This window comes from Phascolarctos cinereus, unplaced genomic scaffold (genome assembly GCF_003287225.1).
Source record: "Phascolarctos cinereus isolate Bilbo 61053 unplaced genomic scaffold, phaCin_HiC Scaffold_4;HRSCAF=312, whole genome shotgun sequence".
In the NCBI taxonomy this organism is placed as follows: Eukaryota; Metazoa; Chordata; class Mammalia; order Diprotodontia; family Phascolarctidae; genus Phascolarctos; species Phascolarctos cinereus.
This window is the reverse complement of record NW_027555847.1, coordinates 156,668,128-156,690,541: the sequence shown is the minus strand read 5'-3', so window position 1 is coordinate 156,690,541 and position 22,414 is coordinate 156,668,128. Positions and strand designations below refer to the sequence as shown.

The 22,414-nt window shown below is 40.2% G+C and overlaps 1 protein-coding gene and 1 long non-coding RNA gene across 3 annotated transcripts; one reads left to right on the top strand and one right to left on the bottom strand.

Moving 5' to 3' along the window:
• Positions 1-1,783: 1,783 nt before the first annotated feature.
• On the bottom strand, positions 1,784-22,414 carry NUDT2 (nudix hydrolase 2). Of its 2 annotated transcripts, none has more exons than XM_020966913.2 (3): positions 22,262-22,414; positions 9,258-9,391; positions 1,784-2,359 (listed from the first exon to the last, which is right to left on the bottom strand). In XM_020966913.2, exons 1-3 carry the CDS (start codon positions 22,387-22,389, stop codon positions 2,043-2,045), a joined length of 579 nt encoding a protein of 192 aa, XP_020822572.1. In that variant the 5' UTR covers positions 22,390-22,414; the 3' UTR covers positions 1,784-2,042. The 2 variants fall into 2 exon arrangements, with proteins under 2 accessions (XP_020822572.1, XP_020822573.1); XM_020966914.2 differs by lacking the exon at positions 22,262-22,414 and adding an exon at positions 21,740-21,787.
• LOC110194533 (uncharacterized) lies at positions 5,820-14,741 on the top strand. Its single transcript, XR_002320721.2, has 3 exons — positions 5,820-7,289; positions 7,455-7,586; positions 14,443-14,741. It is a non-coding gene; the product is annotated as an uncharacterized LOC110194533 (long non-coding RNA).

Here is a 22,414-nt window from a genome sequence, read left to right as displayed (position 1 = left end):
TAAGCAGTCAATGGAGCTGTGGTTGTAGGACTTGCTGTTAAGACGACTCCATTTTTCTGAGTCTTGCTGTCTTCACCTATAAAACAAAATAATCTATAAGCTCTCTTAATGCTCTAAGATTCTAGGATAGCTCTCCCTCAGAAAGATGGACAAGTATTGTCCAAAAAATTGGAGAGCATCTTGGGTCTGTCCAGAATGGCTCAAGTTTCTTCCCTGCCCTAGCAGGAAAATGTGACAATAAGTAGTTTCCTCTTTTTGCTCAAATGACTAACTCCCAACATTCACCTAAAACAATGCCATGATTACTGGATCATCTTGGAGCACTGTGCCTTCAATCCAGCAGCATTTTCCTTGCCTGGGACATCTGAGTATGGGTTGCTTTCATTCACTACAAGGAAGGAAGGTGCCAAGTTTCTCCTTCTCTGAATGAATGAAAAAACATATTAAGTATTTCCTATGTGCCTGGCCCTACATTAACCTCCAGGGATACAAATACAAAAAAAAAAATCCCAAAACAAAACAAAACCCCTTGCTCTCAAGGAATTTATAGTCTAATAAGGAAAGAAAACACATAGGGGAATGGTGGTATTTTGGTTAGGGAAATCACAGGGATGATTGGAGTTACAGGGCAAATGACTGAAATGAACTTTCTGAAAATGGTAGTATGGATGACTATTCTCAGAGCTGAAGCTGGAAAACTGGGGGAGGGAGGAAGGGAAAGGTGTCTCTACCGTGGCCTGGGGTGAAGATAGCTGGAAAGTAATCTAGCGGGTGAATCAGCAGCTCAGGGTCTCAGACGGGAGTTGAAGTTTGGGGGGGGGGTGCAGGGAATGCCTTCTTAGCTCCCTATTCACAGAGCAACCGGCTAATAATGAACTTCTTAGTCTCCTGGGGTCTCTAAAAGGATATTTGTTAAACAAATAGTAAGCTGGGCCTGACTGAGCCAAAACTGGGACAAAGGTAAAATTTGTCTTGGCTCTCTCTTCCCTCTCCAATCTAGGGCACCACACTTTTGGAGTCATACAGCCCCTGGAGTGAGTTCACTCATCCCTGCCTCCTCCTCCCCACCCCCTACCCCTTTGACTGTCAACTAATCTCCAAATCAATTATTAATAAATGATAAATGTTTAAGTTGTTCACTTCCACAAGGGTAACTGTACACTAAGAGCAGAGTCTGGATAACCAAAACATCCTGAAGACTCAAAAGAATGACAAAGCATAGGACTTCAGGTTCTGCAAAAGGCAAAGGGGAAGCCTTCTGGGGAAAAGAAGGATGTATTTCTGGCCTCAGTTTCCTTTATCTATAAAATGAAGAGATTATGCTAGGTGATCTCTAACCTCCTATCCAGATCTCACTTTTGTGATTCTTTTATTCTATGGTACTTTCCTTGGCGGTGGAAGACATATTCTCATTCTCAGAGACAGGCTACATTTCACCTGGGCTCCAAGGAATCAAACTTGACCAGAGGATTAAAAAATAAGAGGACATACTAAGATGCCTGACTGGAATTCTACAGACTCAGGTCCAGAACTCTGGGTTGTGGGTCTTCTGGGTCTATCTAAGTTTTGACCCTCTGACCTCAGGGATCCTGCGGTGTGGGTGGAGGACCTGATGGGAGAGCACAAGATCACATAGCCTGGTGCTTTCTAATGAGTACTGTGGCCAATGCCAAGAGCATCCTACTTTAACTTTCCCTAACTCTATACTCACTACCATAGGCTAATAAACCCTAAACACTGAAAAAAACCCCACACTTTTAATTACTAAAAAATGAATGACAACTGAATTTCTAACAGTTTATTCCTCAGATACATGAGCAAAGAGATTTGGCTTTATATATTTCCATATCACTCTTTCATTTCAATACCACGACATCTGCTCTGACCTAAAAAGCTTAGCCTGATTTCATTGGTTGCTTCAGCTTCCCTATACTGCAGGACTGGATAATCTAACCAGGGTGGGGATTGGTCTCAGAAGAGACACCTGAGAACCTCAGTAGGCTGAGTCTTGGGGATCTCAAAAGACCTTCTCTTTCCTGGGGTCAAGGTGTGTTGGAGCAAAGAAATTGGTGCCCTTCTCTGAGGCATGTCACCATATTCTTAAATTGAGCCAGCTTGCAGGCCTCCTCTAGGTTCAGCCAGCGGTAGGCCTGGTGCTCCCCGCAAAGCCGAATTTCCACGTTGTAGTCCTTCACCTCGGCCAGCCAGTAGATAACTGTTTTGGGCTTGCTGTTGACTACATAGTTCAGCTCACTCTTGAATCCTTCAATGATGTTCAGCTGGCTGGCGTCCAGGCCAGCTTCCTCCTGGGTCTCCCTAAAAGCTGTCTCTAAGTCACTCTCTCCTGGGTCCACATGACCTGGTGACAGAAGAGAAGGAAGAAGTTTAAAAAAAGTCTCAAATGGATTCCAAGTGAGGCATTTCCTAATTCAGTTGGTTTAATGAGGGATGCTATTGCCATCTTTGCAGTTTACGGAGACTAATAGCTCACATTCATTTAACGCATTAGACATTACAAAATGCTTTCCCCAAAACAGCCCTGTGAGGAACGATCCAAGTACTCAGAATCAGGTTTGCATGCTCTTTGCACTACACATAGAAATGTTCATATACTTGATTTAAACTGAATTGAAAGGACACTGGACTAGAAGATAGGTACCTGTCCTGCTTCTAAATCACTTCTTGACCCCAACAGACAAATTACTTAACTTCTGTGGGCCTGAGTTTCCTTATATGTAAAATAAAAGAGTTAAAACAGATCGTTTTAACAGGCCCTTTTGTGGTGAAATTCTAGGATTTTTCACAATAAAATTTCACAATAAAATTTTCTTGAGGTTGGCAGCATAGGTCTTATTATCTTCATTTTATAGATTTAAATGACTTGTCCAAGCCCCCACCACTAATAAGGAGCAAAACTAGGGCTCAAACCATGGTCTGCTGATCCAAAGCTAATATTCTTTCCACCATTAGTCTCTACTCTGATGGGGGGGGGGTGTCTTATGACTGCTGGTTCAGCCCTTTCCCCACTATGCCACATTGCATCTGAATAGCAATGGGGTATTTCTTGGCTAAAATGTGTCTAAGATTATTAACTCCCATGTTAAGTCAAAGATGAAGAGAGAGAGAGAGAGAGAGAGAGAGAGAGAGAGAGAGAGAGAGAGAGAGCGAGCTACCACAGACTTTGTACCTTTCTCACGGCACTGATCACGTCTTGCTTTGTGTTACAGTTGTGTCCCACTATCTCAGAACTACTGTGTAAACTCTTTCAGGGCAGGCACTGTGATTTCCCCATCTCTGTAACCCCTCCACACAGCTTAGCAGACGGTCTTGGAATGTATTAGCCATCTAAGAAAAGTCTGTTGAATGGAAGTGAACCAAAACATTTCTCAGACACAATGTTGCTAGTCCTAACTGCTTTGAGTCTCCAACAAACAAGAATCACTTTTCCTCTGGAGAGCTAGATGTATTTTTCAAACAATCTTCAGTCTCCACTTGGCAGAGAGGGAACTAAGGCCCTGAAGAGTTAAGTAATTTACCTTTAGTCAATGGGGAAATGCTGTTGGTACTGGCAACAGACACCGGTAGTCCTGTGGCCAAAGACGCAGCCCCAAACACTGGGCTTTACCATGATAATGACAGCTCTCAAGCAGGTACTAAAAGCATTTTCTAAGTTACTTTTCCTCCTGGGAAAATCTAGATTTAGTATTCACAGGGGAAGTTCTTGTGGGAACACAGACTGTAGCCAAGCTCAGCAGGGCTTAAGTAAAACCACTAGCAAGCAGAGAAGCAAGGGGGGCTGTCAGTGACAGTGGCCCTTTGGAGATGGAGGGTCCTTTCTCACACCATCCTCCCACAAACTCTACCCACTCATGTCTCACCTGGGAGAAAGGATGGTTTTAAAAAAACAGTGCCAATCAGGGATCCTTGGAAGAGTAAAGACATCTACAGCTGCCATTTCTATGCCATGCCACCCAACTCACTCATGCACGATTGGCAGTCATGGGAAGTCCAAGAGCCCAGGGAAGCTTCTCAGGACTTTTGGAGAATGTGCACGGAGAGAAGCTATGCTGACTCCAAAGTCCCGACGTTGAAGATCTGCTAAAGCACATCTAGCTTCCCAACTCTCTGGACCCATTCCTGACCACCTTGTGGAGAAATTCACCTAAGAACTCATGATCCAACGAGCACCCCTGGCTCTGCCGGGTTGAGCAAATTCTCTTTGAAGAACCATGTACTCAGAACTAGGAAGACCTGGGTTCAGGCTCTGTCTCTGCCACATCCTAGCTGTGTAATCTTAGCAAGGTACTTAACTTCTCAGAGCTCTAGGCCAGAGGTATAAATCACACAGTCCCTCAGGACTCCCTAGTGCAACTTGAACTGGATTGAAACGTAAGTGTTATTGTTATTGTTCAGTCATTGCAGTTGAGTGACCCCATTTGGGGTTTTCTTGCCAAAGACACTGGAGTAGTTTGCCATTTCCTTCTCCAGTTCATTTTACAGATGAGAAAACTAAGGCAAACAGGGTTAAATGACTTGCCCAGGGTCATAGAGCTAGGAAGTATCTGATGCTGGAAAACTCAGGTTTTCCTGACTCCAGGATTGATGCTCTAGCTGCTACCTAGCTAGGTACCACCTAGCTGCCCTAAAATGTAATTATAAAACATTAAATAAAAATGTAACAAAGTAACATTACATTTTAAAACTAAGTCACTTAAAAAAAGTAAACAGTGTGAAATGTAAATTCATGGTTTATAGTGAATTCTCTTTTTATGTTGTGCTATGTACATGGAAATGTTCTTTTTTTGTCATTATGTATTTAAGTTTAAAATGAATTTTAAAAATAACTATAGACAGTATAAAATACCTGGGAGTGTACCTGTCAAGATAAACCCAGGAAGTATATAATTATAAAACACTTTTTATGCAAATAAAATCAGGTTTAAATTAAAACAAACAACCTACATCACTATATGGCCGGCAGGGATCCTCATGTACGGATTAGTGGCCCTCCTTTCTATGGGAGTTTGACATGACTGCTACTCTAGAATTAGTGTTGTAGAAAAAGTGCAGACCAGCATTGGTAAAGGGTGTTTCCTCATCTTTTCAATAAAATCACAGGTGCAGATCCTGTACCCATCCTTCAAACCAACTCATCCAGTTATAAGCCTTCCCAGTAGGACCCAGGGAAGATGGCTTACATTTACATTGCATTTTATGGTTATAAAAGCACTCTGTATGCACCATCTCATTTGAGCCTCCCAATAGCCCTGTGAGACATGTAATGTAATAATTATCACCCTCATTTTACAGATAAAAGAAACCTGCGCTCAGTGACTTGCTCGACCACACTGCTAATAGGCACCAGGGCTTGGTGCTCAAGCCTACGTCTTCTGGCTGCAGACACAAAGTTCTTGCCCCTACACCAGGGTGTTTAACCCATGACTCATTTCCTTTCTTCAGCAGCCCCCTTTTAGATAATCCAATGCTAGGGACCCTGATCTCCTGGCTGGCATGATTACCAGTTAACATGTTCTGAATGGGTTAAGTACTAAGCTTTTCAGTAGTTTGACTGTAGAGCACTTTGGGACATTTATAGAAATGCCACTATACGGTGTTACTTAAGAGGTCCCAAGGCAGTTAATAACCATTCTCCTTTATATTTATGGACACAGTGAGTTGGTTTCTGTGATATTCTGACTTCGGAAACTTCCTTCCATCTCCTCTTAAGTATTAGAGAGGTTGCTACTTAAATTATATTTATTTGTTCACTGATCTTATTCCTCTATCTTCTTCAAACTAGTTTTTTGGTTTTAGTTTTGTTTGATTTGCAAGCAATAGCCTGCTCTTCATTGCCTCTAGTGCTCCTGCACTGTTCTCTTTCTGCTGTGTAGCCAGGCTCTCTGTGCCTTCCCATCCTGGTCTTTAGGCTCCAGACATCTGCACCACGGCTCACCTTTCACAGAATCATAGACTCTTCTAGCAGGAAAGGCCTTGAAGATCACACAGTTCAACACCTCCATTTTAAACAAGAGGAGACAGAGGTTCAGGGAGTTGAAGGGAATTGACCAAGGTTACTGAGTTAGTGCCACAAGCAGGACTACAACCCAGGTTTATTTATTCCTGGTTCAGGGCTTTTTCCTTTAAACCTTGCTGTCCAAACCAAAGATTTAAAGCCAGAAGGGACTTTAGGGGTCATCTATTCCAACACCCTCATCTTATTCTATTTTTTCAAATGTATGATTAATGCCTTTTGCCTTTATATAAGCCATTTTTCACTCTCCCCCTCTACCCCCCCATGAATCTTCTCTTGCGACAAAGAAAAACAAGCAAAACCTCCCACAGAGTAACCTCATCTGACAAATGTGTACTGTGCCCATGGCCTAACAGTGCTCCACATCTCTTTCATGAGGGAAGGGTTAAGTTTCATCATCTGTACTCCACGACTTTTGCTCGTTTTTCCATTTTTTCATTCACACTGGTGGTCTCTGTTTATACTGTTCTCCTGTTGCTGCTTAACTTGCTCCGTATCAGTTCACACAAATCTTTCCACATTTCTCTCAATTCCTCACCTTCATCCTCTTGCTGCACAGCACCATTCTGGGCACTCACTTCGTTTCCAGTTCTTTGCTACTGTGAGAGTGAGGCTATGAATGCTGTGGTTGTATTGGTCCTCTGTTTCTATCTCTGACTTCTCTGGCAACTCCCTCATTTTATAGAGGGAGGAAATTTTATAGAGGAAACCAAAAGATTAAGCAACTTGCCCTAGGTTACACAATTAATAAGTGGCAGAGCTGGGATCAACCAATTGACAAGTATTTATTAAGAGGCTGCCATGTGCTAGGACTTGTACGAGGTGCAGGGGAATATAAAATGAAACTGTGCCTGACTTTAAGGCAGGGATATTCTACCTAGAGTAGTGGAGGGGGAAGGAGAAGGAGATACAAGATGTTCACAGATAAGTAAACATATGCAACCTAAGTGCATAGTGATGAGAATGTATACACACAACTGCAGGACTCGGGAAAGGTGTGGCCAAAAAGGGGGCACTTCAGCTGAGGGAGAGGGGAGTGGAGGGGCACTCTCAGCACTTTTCCTACTCTATCCTGGATCTAGAGTCCTGGGCCAAGCCTTCTTACCTCATACCTGGACTACTTTTAAAATGTCCTATTTCTCCTTTTGATTTCTCCATTCATCTACAGGGTGGCACAGTATCATGAAAAGAGTATAAAATCTGGCTTCACGGGACCTGGGTTCAAATCCAGTTTCAGATATTACCTAAGCAACTTTGGGTAAGTAATTTCACCTTCACTTGGCCTATTTCCTCATCTGCAAAATGAGGAATTTGGACTACAAAACTTTAAAGTCTCTTTCACTGTTAAATCTATGGTCCCAGAATAGGCCCATGCTTCTTTCAAATACCTCCTGACCACTCTTTTCTTCTATGAACTTTTCAGGAGTAATGGTCACACTTTCCTGGGAGCTATGTTGACCCCACCTGTGTATTCCAATGGAAAGATTACCAAATTAGAGTCAGAAGATCTGGGTTCTAGTCTCTGCTCTATTACTTCCTATTTGAGTGGTAACCGGTAAGTAAGTCACTTCATTCATCTCTTGAAGTAGATACCTGACTATATAAGTCAGGCATCTCTGTACAGGAGGGGCCTCAGGGGGCTCGCCTGAGGACAAAATGAGATAACAGATGCAAGATGCTTTGTACAATGGAAAGGACTATCTACATGCCAGTTATAATGGTAATGTATATTATTATGGACAGACCACCCAATTTTCAGCCCTCTGAATCATTAAGCCCAACTGTAGCAGAGCCAACTCTCCAGGTAACATTCAGTCCTAGATCTGGTATGATTTGGTTAGATTAATGTTCAGGTGTTTCTGCTCAAAATTAAAAAAAAAACTTTTATGGATGCTTTTGTCTTTATATCACATTTACTTCAATCTCTCCTTCAGATGGAACTCTGCTTGTGAAAAAGAAAAATAATTAAGCAAAAGCATTCACCACATCTGACAAGGCATACGATGTCCTGTCCTAACATATCTGCCTCTCTGCCGTGAAAGAAGGCAGTATGTTCCATAATCTATTCTCCAGGTCCTTCATTGGTTTTTCAATTGCGCATTTTTGGCTTAACGTTAAACAACATATTCACATGAGAACTGGAAGTTCCCAAACAGTCTCCCCAACACTCCCTCATTACAATCTGTGCTTCCAACAAGAGGCTCTAAATAAATACGACAGTGAACCTAATTACCCTCAAGTCCATCATACTTTATCTCTGTACTCCACTCTTAACACAAATTAGCTCAGAAGCTCCCTGGATAGAAGCCACAATGTCTGAGTTTTTGCACAGTTTTCTAAGAAGTTCAAGTGGCAAAGTTAAGAGAACCTTATCAAAATTTTTACAGAACCCTAGAATATTATTGCTGGAAAGGACCTTGGAGATGATCTACTCCAATCCCTTCATTAATCAGATGAGGAAACTGAGGCCCAGAGAAACGAAACATTTCTGCCTAAGTTTACACAGCTGGAAAATACCAAATCTAGGACAAGAGCAAAGCTCTCCTAGTCCTAACCCATCCCCAACCCAAGCCCACTATGCCATGCTCATCAACAACCACACAAAGCAGTCTGCTGAGTGTTAGGCAAAACATGTGAAACAGACACAGTCCCCATCCTAGAGGAGATAATAGTTGGATTCTATTTTCATCCCTGCCACTGGCTGGCAGTGAAACTCTAGAAAATTCACTTGGCATCTTCTGACTTCAGTCTGCCCATCTGAAAAATATCAAAGGCAAATCTACCCTCACCTCTATCTTCACCTTCTGCCTCCTTTCAGAGGCTTAGAGAAGATTCACAAGATCTTTGTGTTTCAAGCTTCCCAAGGAACTACAGTTATCCCTTCTATATTGTGAGGATTAAGGGCACTGTCTGGAAAATATGTGTAAAATTTTTTGGCCCTCCCTTCATACCAGAGCAGAAGTCTGAATTATTATGATATTAAAAGATAAAACCTGTTGATATTATACAAATACTATACATATATTTTATGCATTTCTGAGTTTCTCAACTTTTTCTGTGTCATCTATTGGCCTTCGCATGTTGTCTGTGGCTTCAATAAAACTCCCCCCAAATTCCCATTTAATTTCTTATGCTGACCCACAAAATATCGAAACTGAAATGGGGAAAGGTGTGATGGGAAAGAGATAACTGTAGTTAATTGTCATTAACCTGCCCCACACTGCACCTTTAGGAGGAGTCCAGTGATGTGTTCCATATGATGTCTGAAGCAGGAGAAACTCAATAGCTTTGTTGTCCACTTTGGGAACGCAAGGTCTTCGGAAAATGATAAAGCCACATGCTCTTAGAGACATGGTCCACCTAGAAATTTAATGGAAAAAAGTGTATGGGGAAGTTACATAAAGAAGAACAAAACTTTTGGTGAGCGCTATTTGATAATCACTTGGTTAATACCTAATATACAAACTGCACATATATAATCTATATCAAATTGCTTGCTTTCTCAAGAAGGGGAAGGAGAAGGAGGGAGAGAGTTGGAACTCAAAATTTTTTAAAATGAATGTTAAAAATTGTTATTACATGTAATTGGCAAAAAAACACACCCTTTTTTGACTTAGAAAAGAATACCTAATATGCAGTGCAGGATTTAATTAAATAAATATTTATTAAACGCCTACTTTATATGTCAGGCATTGTGCTTACCACAGGAGACACAAAAACAAAAATAAAAAGAATCAAAAAAGCTTCCATTCTACTAATGTAATAGCATATACACCCGTAAGTAAATACAAAATATAAAAAAGGGACATACAAAGTAATTCCAGGACAGGGCAAATACTTGGGAATAAAGGCAAATGATGGCAGACTATGCACCAGGAAAATTCTGCTCTTGGTTGTCTCCCAGAATTAATTCCTACCTGTTCCTCATCTCAGCTTTTCTTATCATAACATACAATAGCTGATACTCATCCTGAATAGCCCTTTGAGGGGGCACAGTAGGGACTGTGAATTGGCAAGACATTTAATAGAGTACTGTGTGCCTATCTAAAGTTACAGCTTCTCCCAGCCAGCAACCTCAAATCCTAATGAAAAAGGAGACATGCAATATTATTCCTTTGTGTTTACAGGGGTAGCCATATAGAAAAGTGAAATGAGCCTAAATTTGTGAGTCAGGAGACTAGGTTCTAGTGGTATAATAGAAAGAGGTAGAATTAGGAAACTGGAATTTGAACCACAGCTCATCCATTTACTAATTGCACGACTATGGACAGGTCTCTGAACCTCAATTTTCTTCATTTCTAAAATTCGGATAATACCTCACATGTTGCTGCGAGGAAAGGGTAAAGCTCCATGGAAATCAGTTTTTGTTAGTCCTGTGTCCCTTCAAATTAATGTGTGAACTCCCCACTCTGGGCCTTAGTTCTTCATCTATAAAATGAGGATGTTATACTCATATGACTTCTAGTGTCCAATGCAACCATGATCCTATTTCTGATTTCAAAATAATGGACCTTTCTTCCTGGGGATCCTAGCCTCAACATATTACTCATTTCTTAGATTTCTTTTAGGGCTGAAGAGCTCAGGTTGAAACATGCTAAATATTTAAAATATGGGTAATGAATGCATGAGGGTCAGCAAGAGGACAGTGAAAGCAAACCTCTAATTAGAAAGAATTTAGATCACTATTGATGGTGGTAAACCGGTCTCTGATTTCTCTGGCATGGGAAGGGGGATGAAGCCCAGCAAGTCTAAATTAGAGAGAATAGAAGCTATAGACCAGGGATGTTGCCTCGAGGCCACAAGTTTCCCACTCCTACTATAAACTATAACTGAGGACACTTTAAAAAAAAGAAAAAACCTTCTATGAACTTCTCCCATTAGCCCAAGGGGTCAGAACTCTCACAGATCCTAGGATCACAGGATCACAATGAAAGGACTGTGGAGTTCATCTAGTTTAACCAACTCACTTCACAGATAAACGGATCTTGTCTGAACTCACCCAGATAATAAATAGTAGATAAAGATTGCTGCCCAGAAGTTCCATTGTGAACCATAATGGTAAATGGGGAGAGAGGTGCTGTGGAAATCAAAAGGAAAAATCCCAAGAAAACAGTTGCTAAAGTAAACCAGTTTTTTTATTTGCTAGAAAGATGCACTCAAAGCATCTGCGGATAATCTCAACTAGATTTTACTTTAAGGCTTCTTTTATACAGAAAAGCAACAAAATCAAAGGAAATGCTTTCTCTATTCAGATTGTCTACACTAATGAGGTACAGGAACAAGGGAGTACAGAAAAACAAACTCAGTTAAGAAACATCTGCTTTAAAAAGATATAAATGATATATGGTAGAGACAATTAACTGGAGCTGATGAGACATCTACATAAACAGGATATATGTGATACAGGGTACAGACAATTAACTGTAGCAAAGAAATATCTATTGGAACAGGATAAAAGGTTCAGGATGTTTCTTCTGATAGTACATTGTTATATATTGTGCTTACTCAGCAAACTACAGCAGTCCTGTACAATTACTTAAAACCATGATCTAGTTACTTAGGTTCAAAGTTAGTTTGATTTAACCAACTAATGGGGCATTGGGAATGAACAACTATAGTCATTCTAACATATCACATCATCAAATCCAACATCACCTCAGGTCCTCTCTGCTCATAGACCTACAGGCTCATAAAGCTAGATGTGTCCTGTGAAGACAACTAGTCTAAAAGAACAGTTCAAAGTCAGTTTCCCCAAAATTAAGTAGAGCTAGGACTGGACTCTGGGTAATCTCATTCCCAATCCAGGCCTCATACCACTGTCCTCAAATTAAGTCTTTCACATAAATGGTATTCCTCAAACACTTGAACAGAGAATCAGAAGAAAATTAATATACGAAAGAGGTGTAAAGAGAAATAGGGAGATACTTAGAAGGGAGAAAAGTTTTTGCAGAATTTTAAAAGAAACTTTAGAAGTCATCCAAAGTAGGCAATGAGAAGATTGCTGGCTGGTAGGAAGGATAGATTTTTTGAGTTAGAGGCTGCTGAGTGGAAAGTCTGTGGACGGCAAGGTGGAGACATGGGAAGATTCTGAGCTCACAATGACCCTGGCAATGCAGATCAGCTGAATGGCTAACCGGGGTGCTCTAGGCAGGGAAGATGGGAGAAGTTTTAGAACTTTGACTAAAACTATTTGCTACTAGAACAAGCATCATGAAATATGCTTTAAAACCAACTCTTAGGAAGGGAGATCCACCCCTCTGCAACCCAGAAACTTTGAGGCCTATATGAAGAAGAAGGGTTTGAAGGAGCAAGGAAAGAGTCTTAGGGGGAGAGTGAGAAATGCTATTTGATAGCTGTTTTAACTAATTATTCATTATAAATAAGTGCTAAACTCCATTGTTTCTACACTGCTGAAGGAATGGAAGTACTATTAATGCCCTTTAAATTTCTTAGAAACGATCCCAGTTATAGCTTTGTGAGAGATAGGCAATGGAACACCAATGCAGAGTTCATGAAGGGGATTGTTACTAAATAAGGCTGAAAAGATTGGTGGGAATCAGATTACAGAGGGTCTTAAATACAAAAAATTAAGAAAACCTATGTCTCTCCTCATTTCCAGCCTAATGTTCTTTTCAGTATAGCATGCTGTCTCCTCCAGGAAACTAAGGCTTTTGTTGTTGTTGGTTTTTGGCTAAGAAATGAATGTGACCTTCCTGAATTTCCAAGAATGCTTTGATACTTTGCAGCACAAACAATCCTTATTTCCAGGTTTGGAAATTCAGGAAGGTCGTGTTCTATAAGAAAAGGCCTTGAGGACTCACTATTTGGTAAAAATTGATGGAAAAAATGGAAAGCAGTTTGACATAAATTAGGTATAGAACAACATCTCATGACTCTCACGTCATCTCATGACATGAGGAAATTAGAGGAGTAGGAAAAAAAATTACCTTTCAGTTCTAGGGAAAGACGAAGGGTTCCTGACTCATAAGTAATAAAGAGGATCACAAAAGATAAAATGTTTAAGTTTGATCATAGAAAATTTAAAAGTTTTTGCTCAAACTAAGCAAATGCCATTAAAAGTAGAAGTGAAATAGGTGACTGGGAAAGAAATCTTTGTACCAAGTTTCTCTGATAAAGGTCTCATATCCAAGATATTTAAGGAATGAACTCAAATTTCTAAGACTGAGCGTCATACAACTGGCCAAAGGATATGAACAGGCAGTTTTTACAGGAATTTGTCTAAGCAATCGATGACCATATGAAAAATGCTGTCACTAATAATTAAAGAAATGCAAATTAAAGGAACTCTGGGGTCCCATATCACACTCAGATTGGCAAAGATGGCAAGAAGAAATAAAAAATGGAGGCTGCATGAGAATAGGCACACTAAAGCCCAGTTGGTTGGTCTAGCCATTCTAGAAAGCGATTTGCAATTATGCCTCAAAAATTACTAAATTGGGCATATACCATTTGACACAGCAATACTTCCACTAGGCCTACAATCCAAAGGAATCAAAGAAAGAGGAAAAGGACCTCCATGTATCAAAAATTTTACAGCAGCTCTTTTTGAAGTAGCCTCAAACTGGAAACTAAGGGGTTGTCCACCTACTGGGGAATGGCTAAACAAATTATGGTATAAGAATGTACATAATGGAATATTATTATTCCATAAGAAATTATGAAATGGATAGTTTTGGGGGAAACTGAGTAAACTGTTATGAACTAATATGAGCAGAACTAGAACAATTATACAATGACAAAATTATAAAGAAAAACAACTTTGAAAGACGTCAGAATTTTGATGAACGAAATGACAGACCATAAGTCCAGAAGACTGAAGATGAAACATGCCACCTGATGAAGTAGAAAAGAATGTCTGAGGCAGATGGAGCAAGAAGGACATGAGACAAGAGACAGGATGCAGGATGTGACCAGTCAGAAAAGTGACCAAAGAAGACTATAACTTGAAGCCCTTACGGTGGACTTATCTGTGTGCTTTCACAAAGCACCCTCAATTCCAGAACAACTCTTCCCCTCCCTTTCCTGTTCCCTTTGCTTATCACCTCTGGACTACCTGATATCCCAGGCATTTTGGAGCTATGCTTGCTCCTCCCATTCTCTTGTCCTCTTCCCCCTGTTCCATAAAATTGTATTTAAACCATACCCTTGACCTGGCTAACTGCCTTTGTCTCCTACAGGAAGCAGGGGCTGCCCTGCTCCTTTAGTGGAGCGGGGCCTGTGGCCTATGCTCTATCTCCTACATGGAGTAGAACCCATTGAGGCTCTATCTCATGGGGAGCAGGCCTGCTTGGGTGCATCACCTCAATAAATGCCTTTCTTTAATTTGGAGACTGTCCAAGTGAATTCTTTCAGGACACTACAACCCTCACATCTATTCCTCATCATTTCAGGTAGCACCTCAACCTTCTTGGGGCTGCCTGAACTCATCACCAATGGCTACAGAGGTCTAAGGGAATTCTTTCACACCTGAACCACTCTCCAACTCCGATCTCAACACCACCCACCTCTTATTAGAGAAGAAATAGCCTTAAAATGTAGAATGAGATATTTTTGTACATGGCCAATGTGGAAATTTGTTTTGTTGGATTTGTTGTGAGAATTTCTTTCTTTTTTTTTTCATTCTTTCACTGTTCAATAATGGCAGTAGGAAAGTGGGATATTAAATAGTTGTAAAAAATAAACATTTTTAAAAAGGCTTTGGGGAAATGCAAATCATTGATAACTACATAAAAGACTCCTAAAAATCTTTAACAATCATATAAAATGTAAAACAGGTAAAACTTAAGACACTATATCCACTAAATTGGCAAAAATGATAAAACTGAACTTTGAGGAAACAGGCAAATTTAAATTTTGAGAGTATAGACAAGGAAGGTTTCTGGCAGACTGGATATTCAAAATGCATACCTCAGTTTCTCTTTGTAACAAAAAATGTTTTTAATTTATTGATTTAGTTGTGATTTAAATTTTTTTAATTGGGGAGTTCCTGGTATGGAAATGTCTTCTGACAACAGAGACCAGCAACATGTAATTTATACTCTCATAGGGCTGCCTGGGGCACTGAGAGGTTAAGAGACATCTATAGAGAGTATGTGATCAAGGGAGAACTTGAACTCAGGTCTCCCTGACTCCAAGGTTGACTTGCTCTCCACTATAACCGTCTGCCTGGCTGATGAAATCACAGGTCTGGACACATTACAAAAAATCAAAACCAAAACTTTATCTTACCACACTAGATACTTCCTAACAAATATGAACCCCCCCCAAAAAAAATTCTTTCCTGTCCACCCCCTACACATTCAGGTTTAGGGAAACAGTTGAGTCATAGATAATAACAGAATTGCAACTGATAGACATGTCACCTTCCAATTTTTTAGTTTACCTAGTTTAGTTATTACTAACAAAAATGACGTGTACTTTAATTTTAATTGCCTGTTACCAGTATTGTACACTGTATTTGAGGTTTATTTACACTATTGCAGTCATTGTGTATGTATGCTTTCTTTACTTCATGACGTCACACAAGTTCTTCTATGTTTCTCTGAATTACTGCTATTTAGAATTTCTTATAGAACAATCAATTCCATTTTATTTATATACCATAATTTGTTAAGCCATTTCCTGATTGTAGGGAACATATTTTGTTCCCTGCTTTCCATTATAGCAAATAATGCTCCTATGAATATTTTTGCACATATGGGTCTTTTCTCAATGTTATTAACTTCCCTGAGGCATAAACTGAAAGAGTAAGATCTCTGGATCAAAAGCTATGAACAATTTAACAAGTTTTCTTGCATAATTTCAAATTATTTTCCAGAAGAATTGGACAATTCCCAGCTCCTCCAGCTGTGAACTGTTGGCCTGTCTTCTGACAGTCCCTCCAACCTTGAATTTTCCCATCATTGACAATTTGATGGTTGTCAGATGATCTCTTGGTTTTAATTTGCTCAAAGTGGTTTTTTTTAATTACTCATTTTTTTTCAACTAAAGGGCTGCAGTTTTTCAAAGAAAGGCAGTATTAATTAATTTATTAGAGATCTGCACTCCTCCTAAATTTATATAAATGCACAGAGTGTATTTTGGGGCCTTCAGGGAGAAACCAAGTGAATTTCTGAACAGTTCCATTTACATAAAAGTCAAAGCTATTTTTATTTGAGAATGAGTTTTTCTGAGGACCCTAGAGTTGAATCTGCTGCAGAGATCATGAGTACAGCCTGTTTTCACACTTTATCTCCATATAGGCAGACAACTCCTGAGTTTAGAGGCCTCAAATCAAATATGCAAAAATGCCCAAGCAGGGATTGAGTAGGAGTGAACTCCAATAAGATCAGCATTTTTAAAATGTGGCTCTGTGCCCCAGAATACATTTTTTCCTCCATAAAATTTAAAGTTTCTAGGCTACAGGTTTCAGAGAACTGATTTGGGGGTGATGTTGGAAGGGATAGACTAGAGCTTAAGACCTCAGAAATAAAAGGGTACCTTCATGAGTTTCATTCCAATTCATGCTTTGTTCCAAATTAATCTGACCCTTCAAATGCACAGAAATACAAAATTCAATCCGAAATGGGTTTCCAATAAGCCCACTCCTTAAAAGCAGCAGCAGTACTCTAAGCTAGAAGCTGAACCCAAGGCCGCCCCTCCTCTCATTTCAATTGTTATTTCATTTGCCAGAAGAAAAGTCAGAGGAACAATAAAAGCTAGACAATGATTGAATCATCTGGCAGGGAAGCCAGCACAAAGTCCTCAGAGGCTACGGAGCCTGTAGGCTTGGTCACATGTGTCCACTTGCTAAGACATAACAAGGAAGTAACGTTTTAAAAGTTGTATTATACCCTTACAAGCTCACGTACTGCACTAGTGCCCGGAATGATTATTATTATTTAGGAAAAACAGGCTTTGCCTGGGGAATCAGTGGCAAAATTATGATGTGGGAAATCCATATTTCTTGCCCTTTTCTGGGAAAGAAGGACAAGACAATAGCAGTGGCCCGCCCCAGTGGAGCGGTTTAAATTCTGGCATTGCAAGTCAGAATTTCTGAGAACTCCCTCCCCACGGGAACCCCAAGTTCATTCTTGTCAAAATCTTCCTCATGGTAAACTCTGAAGCCACCAAGCAAAGCAGACAGTTTGGCTGGTTGCTACATATGTCCTTGGATACAAACTGCTTTAATGACCTAACATGGGAATTTGCCTTGCTGCCTCCGACAAAGTCCAATCCTCCGACAATTTACACTGCGGTGCTCTTGTCAAAGCTGATAGCTGGGTAACCTCTTTCCTCCACCTTCCAAGTCCCAAAAGGGCTGCCAGATGAGGCTAAGTAACTACCCCTCTCCTGGAAAATTAATTCAGAGAGCACCCCAGGCAAATCTCTATGATTATAGGTTGCAGAGAAGGTGCCATTCTTCATTGCAGAGTAAACTCTACCTGGAAAGCTTCCTGTACCAATGAAAAAATCACATTAACACTTGTAACCCAATTACTTAGCTCCTATTCCTACTGACATGAGTTGGGGAAAGCTATTTGAGAAAGGATATATATATATATATAAATATCTTCAGCACAAAAACAAAATTGGGGAAGAGAAAAGCTTTACAACTCTCTTCTCAGAGAAACCAAGCATATAAACAATTTTGTTTCCTGACTGATAAAAAACCATCACCTATAGATGGGTTTGAATAAACAAATATAGGCTGGGCAAGAAGCAGTCTCAGCAAAGCCCACTAATTATGTAACAAGAGTGCCACCTATGTGCCATTTTGGAAATCAAAAGTATAGCATCACTGAATAGAACTTAAAGATAGGCTAAGAAGTCTTCTGGTCTAATCCACTCGTTTTACAGATGAGGAGACTGAGGCTTCCAAACTAAGATTAAATGGTTTGTCCAAGGTGTATACGAGTTAGTGATAGAGCTGGAACTAGAATCCAAGCCTTCTAATTCCTACTCCAGGCTTCTTTTTTCCTTATATTCTCCCACCTATTAATAAAGCTTTAAGTATCCTTTGCCTAAGGAAAAATTTGCAACACGAAGGAATCATTTAACAGGCAGCAAACCCAAAGTTGATGGAACTGTTTGTTCAGTGTGTAAATAACTCTTAAAGGGAGATCAAAACCCTTCATTGTCTCCCATGCTTGGATCTGCTCTTCAGAGCTTTCTTTTTTCTCCATATCTGCTTTTTTTGTTTTCCTGTTGTTCCTTTCCTTTCACTCTCCATATATATATACTGAGCTAAATGTTTCCTAACATAAAAATTAATTTAATTACTCTTGTGATATCTTTTCTTCTTCCTCTAATACAAATGAGTTGTTAGAGATGGAAGGGACCTTATAGATTATCTATTAAAACTCTGTCATTTTACAAAATGGCCCAGTAAAAGGAGTGATTTACTAGGTCATGTGACTACTTAGTAACACAAACTGTATTAGAACTTAGGTTTCTTTTTTTTTTTTAAGGCAATTGGAGTTAAGTGACTTGCTCAGGGTCACACAGCTAGTAAGTGTCAAGTGTTTGGTTTGAGACCAGATTTGAACTCAGGTCCTCCTGACTTCAGGGTCGGTGCTCTATCCACTGCACCACCTAGCTGCCCGAGAACTTAGGTTTCTTGAATGTCATACAGGTCTTCAAATGAGGGTATACACATATATATGTGTGTATGAATATATATTTTTTGATACTTTGAAAACTATATTTCAAAATGGTTATCAAATTTTAATACAGGGAATGACAGCTAAGTAGCACAGTGGATACAGTGCTAGGCCTACAGTCAGGAAGACCTGAGGTCAAATTTGGCCTCACTTATTTGCTGGGTGACCCTGGGTCAGTCAACCTCTGCCTCAGTTCTCTCCTTTGTACAATGGATTTAATAACAGCATCTACCTCAGAAGGCTATTGAGAGGATAATATGACATCATATTTGTAAAGTGCTTTGCAAACCTTAACACTCTTTATAATATGACAGCTATTATTATTAACTAATATTTTCAATAACTGAAATAATATTTTATAATACTATGCATTTTATTTTATGTATTTCAAGACATTATTCTGAGAAAGGGGTCATAGGCTTTATCTGACTGCCAAAGGTGAACACAAAAAAAGTTAAGAACCCCTGATTTATAGTGCTCTTTTTAATATACCAGGCTATTCCCTTTACTTTCTCGCCATTCATTCTCTTTTCAACCCGTCACAATTTGGCTTCCATCTCTACCACTCTACTGAGATTATTTTCTCAAACATCAACGACCTCCTAATCAAGAAATCCAATTTTTTTTCCCACTTCTCAATGTTCTGATTCTGTCTGGATTATCTGATCAACCCCTACTTCTACATATTTCCTCCTCCTTTGACCTCTGGCTTCTCCTTGATACCATATTGTTTGGCTTCTTTTCCCACCTCTTTAACAATCTTTCATCCTCCTCACTAGCATCTCATCCTTGTCCTTGAGTGTTCCCAGGAAGCTCCTCCGTTTATCTCTCTGCTCTTTCCTTCAGCAACTTCATACAATCCCAACACTTTGACTATTACCTCTACTCAGATGACTCTCAAATGTTTAGCTCTAGCCTCAACTTTTTTTTTTTTTCCTGAGCTCTGGATCTGCATTTCTAATCGCCAATGTAGAAGATCTTTACTTGGATGTTCCACTACGACTTCAAACTTAATATGGTTCAAAAGAAGACTATTATTCTCTTTGCCTTAAATATGGCACCACTATTCATTCCATCTTTCATATTTGTCATCTTGGTCCTGTGCACAGAATCTGGTCATGTCATTGCTCTGCTCAAAAATCTTCAGAAGTTTCCTCTTACTTAATAAGTAAGTTTCAAACTGTTGCCTGGTATTCAAGGCTCTTAACACTGTGGTATCTCCTTAACTTTCCAGTTTTATCTACTATTCCCTTCGATATTTTCTACATGCCAGCCAAATTATGCTTCTTATCATCTGTGCTTGTAGAATTTAGTTCCTACTTTTCCCTATTCCTGGAATCATCTCCTTCCTGTCTACTGAATTCCTCTCTTAAAATCCAACTCAAAAACTAGATCTTCTATGCTAATCTCCCCAGTAGGTAATAATCTTTCTACAGACCTCATAAAGCACTTTCTTTGTACTTTTCTAATGCACTTACATATTACAGACAGTGAGACACTGCTGTTCTCAAGATACAAGATAGTAAAAGAATGAGAGGAAAGCCTCCCATGTATTGAGTGGATCCTTTATAAAGACTATATGGATAAAAACTGCAAAATATGCTACAAAGAGATTTTTTTTTTTTGCTTTTTGGTAAGGTAATTGGAATTAAGTGACTTGCCCAGGGTCACGTGGCTAGTAAGTGTCAAGTGTCTGAGGCTGAATTTGAACTCAGGTCCTCCTGACCCCAAGGCCTGAGCTCTATCCACTGTGCCACCTAGCTGCCCCAGGAATTTTTTTTTAAAAAGTATTATTAAAGCCTTTCTTTTTTTTTTTAACATCAAAGTCCTTTCTCAGCAGTCAGGAAAAGTTACTTTCTGGTGGTGGTAGCATTTGAGCTGAGCCTTAAGAATAGGCAAAACATGGGGCAGCTAGGTGGCGCAGTGAATAGAGTTCTGGCCTTGGAGTCAGGAGGACCTGAGTACAAATCCAGCCTCAGACTTACTTAACACTTACTAGCTGTGTGACCCTGGGCAAGTCACTTAACCCCGACTGCCTCACCCCCCCCAAAAATAGGCAAAACAGGTTGATGTGTTCAATAGGCCTTAAATGTGAATGTCTTCCTCTTCTCTTTCTAAGCTCTCCACTTTGATGATCTAATCTACTTCCATGGTTTCAAAGATCGTTTCTAATACTGATGACTCCCAAATTTTTTACTTCCAACTCCAACATTTTCCCTGAGTTCCATGTCTATATTCCCATTAGCCTGCTGCCTCTACAGGACTACAAACTCAACCTATTGGAACTCACTACCTCTCCTTGTAAACCTGCACCCTCAATTCTCCAGTAATAGTGCCAGTTTCCCAGGCTCCTAACCTTGACTCCCAACACATTCGATCAGCTGTCAAACTCTGTTGTTTCTGATTCAGCAACATCTCTGGCACCCAGCCTCACCTCTCCAATCTCCTCTCTCAATCTGATCTTTGTTTAGACTTTAATCTCTGCTCATCTTGATGATTATAACCATTTCTTACAGGCTCTTCCTTCCTCCATTGTATAGCCTCTCCCTTAGATGCTTCAGTGTTTGTTGTCTGTGGCATCACTATAATTACAGTATTCCGCTACCTAAAAAATTTTAGTAGCTCCCTGTTACCTTCCAAAGTATAAACTCCTGTTCCTAGCATTTGAAGCTCTACACAATTTAGTTCCAACATGTCACTACTCCCCTTCCCAAATTCTACATTCCACCCTAATTGGACTTTTCTCCTTAGATGTTCCATACTTTTTACACAAACCATTTCCCTTCACCAACAGCTCCTGAAATTCCTCACTTTCTTCAAGATCCAACTGGATACCTCCTTCATTAAGTCTTCCCTAAATACAAACCCCTATCGTCAGCTGAAAAGTGGCTTCTCCTGCTCAAAATTCACAGTCCTTTGTCTGGATCTATCCCCACCGCATTTCTCTCACTCTCTGGTATTAGTTATTGGTGCTTTCGTTCCCCCTTTACCCCAATCCCTCATCAAACTATAAAATACTTCAAAGAAGGGACAGTGAACTACCTACCCTCATATTGCCAGCTCCTAGCGCCAAGTGAACTGGGGAGGGCATTCCTGGGAGGAGAAAAGCCAAACCCGGTCAGGGCTGAGGGGTGGTTGGGGTAACAACATTAGGCTGGAGCAAGGGGCAACTTTTTGCAACAACAAGGCCTTCCACACCCGGGCTTCAGAGACCTGGAATCCCAGCCAACGTACTCATTCATTCAATTAACCAGGATTAAAGTGGGGCAAGGCAGTGGTAGGCACTGAGCATACAAAAAGCAAGAAAAAAAGAAGGGGGAAACAGTTCCTGCCCTCAAGGAGCTTATATTCTATTAAATAGAAACAACTTGAACATTCGTTAGTAAACTACAAAATACAGCGTAAATGGAAAGTATTTTCCCCATCCCCGACCCCTTCAGGCTGGATGACTCAATGCCTCAGTTTCCCCTTACATCTCCTTAGATCAGTTAATAAAGCTACTATTTCATAAAGACGTCAGGACCCTGGTCCGGGTATCAACGCCGTAAAAAGCCCCAAACCAACATACCTCCAGGACAGCCAACGTGGGGAGGAATTTAATGGGAAACTGACACTTCCTCTACCAATCAATAAGTTTCGCTGAGAGCCGGAAGGCCCAATAGACTTCGCAACTGTCCCATCTCGTCCCCGGCACATCGCTATCGCGAGATTTTCTCACCCA